General features: G+C 37.2%; 1 protein-coding gene across 1 annotated transcript in view; it reads right to left on the bottom strand.

Annotated features, from left to right (window-relative positions):
• The window catches only part of LOC107665052 (centrosome-associated protein 350-like), a 41,077-nt gene that overhangs the window by 30,870 nt on the left and 5,472 nt on the right, over positions 1-4,735 (bottom strand). Inside the window, exons 3-5 of the mRNA XM_016455797.1 lie at positions 1,058-1,154; positions 930-973; positions 605-719 (exon numbers count right to left, since the gene is read on the bottom strand). Of these exons, the coding sequence (XP_016311283.1) occupies positions 605-719; positions 930-973; positions 1,058-1,142 (244 nt within the window). The 5' untranslated portion in view covers positions 1,143-1,154. The remainder of the gene's footprint in view (positions 1-604; positions 720-929; positions 974-1,057; positions 1,155-4,735) is intronic.

The following is a 4,735-nucleotide window of genomic DNA, read 5'->3' as shown; positions in this document are numbered from 1 at the left end:
TACACTGTATGTGTGTGTGTGTGTGTAATATTTTCTATTCCACATTACTGTAGAAGAATTAGAAACATTAATGTAAACACATTAATGTCTCGTCACCTTGACTGGCTCAAAAACAAACACAGCAACTAGTGTTGTCCAATTCACAAATGACGAATGACTCATGAGTCAGTTTTTTGATGAATCACTCAAAACTCACAGAGCTGTTACTAAATTAACATATGACTTTCAAGCCTATACTTTCAGTCATATCTGACTTTTAATGCAGCAAGAAAAGTGTTCGCACTAAATATTCATGAAACTTCATTAATAAAAAGAAAAGTATAAAAAAAATATACAAAATAATTAATTCAATTCAATTCAACTTAATACATTTTAAAAATCTTTTTAAAACATACAAAAAATACAATTCTGACCACATATTAAATAAAAAAAACCCCTGCTTTGACAAGTTAAAAAGATATTCCATTTAAAACATTCCACTATGTTTCATAGCGACCTGGTACAATACTATATAAGGTGACATTAAAAACACCTAGCTTAGGGATGTACAATAGTCTCTAATGGATTGCCTCTGTATGTGTTACAGAGGATGTGTCTGTCTCACCTCTGCGGCTTATTTTCCGACCGCCACTCACAGATGCTTTATTTGTGTCAAGCACTGAGTCCAGAAGCACTCCAGTGCCTGGCGCTGCCTCCAGACGATTCTCAATGTGTCGCAACTAAGACAAGACCACAATTAGCCATTGAGTCAACAGATCTCTGCACTCATGGGGATAATGCTACAAATACTAAACCTACAGAGTATACCTCTGAATCTTACTTTCTGATTTCTTATAATTGGGCTTCTTCAGAACTATTATGTATGTAACAGATATCTGTTTTGGCATCATAAGTAGGCCAGAACCTGAAACGTGTTAGAAAATACTCACGGCAGCTTTGGTTTGATTTAGACTATTCCAGACATGAGATATCTCTGCTGAGAGATAAACATTAACATAAGTAATCACGCAAACATGCTCATGATGATGTTCGAAGTGTAAGGTAACAGTTGACAAACCTCTCCTGTTGTCTTGCCCAGCAAGGGCAGCCTGGGAAGAGACAGAGGCTGGCGGCCCCGCCTCACTTCGCAAGCGACTACACATCGCTATGCCAACCTGAGAGGAAAGGGGAAAAACAGGCAAACACTGTGAGAGAAGCAATTATCTTGTCAACATCTGCTGTCAAACATTGTTTTCTCTGGCAATGGCTTGCTTAGATTATGACCCTAAGTGGCTCTAAAGCACATGACTTCATTCACAGTACTCTTTGAGCAAAAGGAGGCTATACATTTGGCCAAACCATAAGTTTAACTGATAGTTACGAAGATAGATTGATCAAAGCAAATGACTTATAGATTTAATGTCTCACACACAGGCCTCAGTTGTCCCATCAAAGTGTGGGTTATAGCAATGGTGTACAATTTGTTTGATTGCCTGGAGCCCAGACATATGACATCTCAGAGCTTTTCAAATCATTTGAATCACACTGTCTTCCTCTAAGCACTACCGTTATAACAAAGAGTCCCTGTCCCCAGAGCAAACAGATTCAGTGGTCTATTTTAGAGTATAAAAATTAAACTTTTGTACAGAAAGTACAGAATGTCTAAACCACTGTGGCAAATGCACAAAGTATTCCAAAGGGACACTGAAATCACTCCCTGCTCAGAACCTTAAATTATATTGAATTAATAATGCATGCATATCTTAGAGGGTTGCATGCATATTTCATTGATTTCAGGCCTATGCTGGAAAGCAGAGATGAAGAATCATTTAAACATGTTCTGCTGCTTTTCTAACAGTACTGAATGAGGTAACAGAGATACCAAATGTGTCTGGAATGAGGAAAACTATCTATTTTCTAAATGCATATTATAGACCTTAGTAAACAATTCATCTGTTTATACATTTGTTTCATGTGTTTTTTTGACTTCGTAGTGTAATCAAAACATTACATGTATGTCCAGTGAAAACAACAGACTTCTCTCTGGTGACGTATGCCAGATAGATACATCAGATTTCATTAAGATATTTTTGATGAAATCTGAGAGCTTTCTGACTCTGCATAGACAGCAACGGAACTACCACATTCAAGGTCCAGAAAGGTAGCAAGGACATCATTGTGTCCATGTCCACATGACATTAGTGGTTCAACCTTAATTTTATGAAAATATGAGAATACTTTTTAGTGCAAAAGAAAAAAATAATCATTTTGTTCAACAATTTCTTCTCTTCCGTGTCAGTCTTCGTTCACGAGAGTGTATTTTTTTCATTGCGCACAAAAAGTTTTCTCGTAGCTTCATAAAATTACGGTTAAACCACTGATGTCACATCGACTTATTTTAACGATGTCCTTGCTGCCTTTCTGGGCCTTGAACATGGTAGTTACGTTGCTGTCTATGCAGGGTCAGAAAGCTCTCCGATTTCATCAAAAATTTCTTACTTTGTGTTCCCAAGACGAACAAAGGTCTTACAGGTTTGGAACGACATGAGGGTGAGCAATTAATGACTGAATTTAAATTTTTGGGAGAACTATCTCTTTAAATATTTTTGGCCAATCTGATGCTTTTAGCTGCCAATAAGAATATAGGCCTACTATTTTCAGTTTCGTTTAGGACAACATTTCACCCAACACTGTCTTCATTTAATCACCCTCATGTTGTTCCAAACTTTTTTTTTGTACAGCACAAAGAGATGTTAGGTAGAAAGTTACCCTGACAATTTCATTTTTATTATCTTTTTTTCTATACTATAAAAAAATGAAAGGTAACTGAGACTCATTCTGCCTAACCTCTACTTTTGTGTTCCAAGGAAGAAAGCCTGCCATACGAGTTTTGCACAACATTGAGGAAACAAGGAAATAATCTAATTCTACAGAATGTATCATGGAGAGAAAAAAACTGAAAAATGTTCTTTTTAATGACAAAGATTTTGCCCATAACAAACAATCCTTAAAAGTGACACGGTTTGTGTCAATGACACCGTCTATTGACATATGTGACCCTGGACCACAAAACCAGTTATAAGTAACATGGGTATATTTGTAGTAATAGCCCAAAATACATTGTATGGGTCAAAATTATAGATTTTTTTTTTAATGTAAAAAATCATTAGGATATTAAAGCTGCAGTCCGTAACTTTTTTTTGGTTAAAAATGATCCGAAATCAATATTTGAGCAAGTACATAACCAGCCAGTGTTCAAAACTATCGACTCACTTTAGCCCGATTCACAACGGTTAGCTTATAATAATGTTTTCTAATTTGAGTGGTACAGGTAGGGTTTCGCGGGAAATTCGAACATGGCACTGCGTCATTACGTCACGTCTGTAAACATAAAGAAGTTGTCCCGGCTACTAGGCTATCGCATGTGAGGATCCTGCAGGTGGAGGACCGTTTATAGCCTTTTCTCAGAGCAGCCAGAATAATTAAATGTATCATTTTGATGGCGGATTGTAATCCATAAAGGATTATGTGTTTATGAAACACATGTGAATGAAATTAAATTATATTCCAGTTATAAATGTGCTTCTGATTACAGATAGCCTGGGATTACAAAGATTTGTATTTTAAAGAAAACCAGTTCGAAGGGAGCATAATTTGCTTTTTGGGTTAAAAGAATTTCTTAATATGAAATTCGAAGAGTATGACAATTAGATTAGACTGTGCAGAAATTGAAATCTACACACTAATACACACTCTATTCACAGTCACCAATGCTGATGTTGTTAACATTAATCATTTGAGAATAAAGTATAACAATAATAATAATTTGAACGGTTTGATGTGATATGAGCTAACCGATCTTTAGATTTAATCACGATTGGTAGCGAGATTTATGGTAATGCTTTTTTCCTCAGTTGGTTCAGAACAAACGTGGCAGACTTGTTACTTACTTATTCAGATGGCAATATACGGTGAAAATTCTGTCTTATTTGGGTCATATTCCAAGACGTAGGCTAGAATCTGTGATTGCAAAGTACAGTAAATATCCACACCAGTGCGGTGACTGACTGCCACACATACTCTCCAGAACATTAGATCCATCCGCGCTGGAGCCGTGCCGGCGCACAACCCCCACAGTCACGCAAGCTAGATAATTCAGCTCTCTGTGAAGTATTGTGTTTAAATGGACAAATTCACACAAAATTATGTCAAAATGCCCGTCTTGGTAAGTATCCTATAGCAGATATAGCCGGCTGAACGCACTGTATCAGTGCACTGGATCAGTGCATTCTCTTAAAGCGACAGCACTATTAATCTAACAGCAACAACAAAGAATTCACTCTGTTCTTACTTTCTTTATTTTTATTTGACAATATAGTTTTTCCCTAAACATAGCACATACCGAACCGTACCGAAACCGTGACCCTAAAACCGTGATACAAACCGAACCGTAAGTTGAACCGTTCCACCCCTACTGTGTACATATTTAATTTTAAAGGGCTTTTGAAAACCTGCATATATATGCAAAATCATTCTCTGCCAGCAGGAGGCGCTTGTAAAGCTGGAGAGATAGCGGTTTCCCCAGTAATGGCTGTACACAAAGCAGCGCCCCGCTCTAGTGATGGGAAGTTTGGCTCTTTTGGCTCGGCTCCCTTAGAAGAGCCGGATCTTACAGCTCCCAAATGGCTCTTTATTTAGTATCACTCTGAGCCTTCTATTTTAGCCCAATTTAGCAATTGTGAATGGTTTGTGTGTT

The sequence above is a fragment of the Sinocyclocheilus anshuiensis genome, unplaced genomic scaffold (assembly GCF_001515605.1).
Source record: "Sinocyclocheilus anshuiensis isolate Anshui unplaced genomic scaffold, SAMN03320099.WGS_v1.1 scaffold555, whole genome shotgun sequence".
NCBI classification, from domain to species: domain Eukaryota; kingdom Metazoa; phylum Chordata; class Actinopteri; order Cypriniformes; family Cyprinidae; genus Sinocyclocheilus; species Sinocyclocheilus anshuiensis.
The sequence above is the reverse complement of the archived record's forward strand: the minus strand, read 5'-3'. Positions and strand labels throughout refer to the sequence as shown.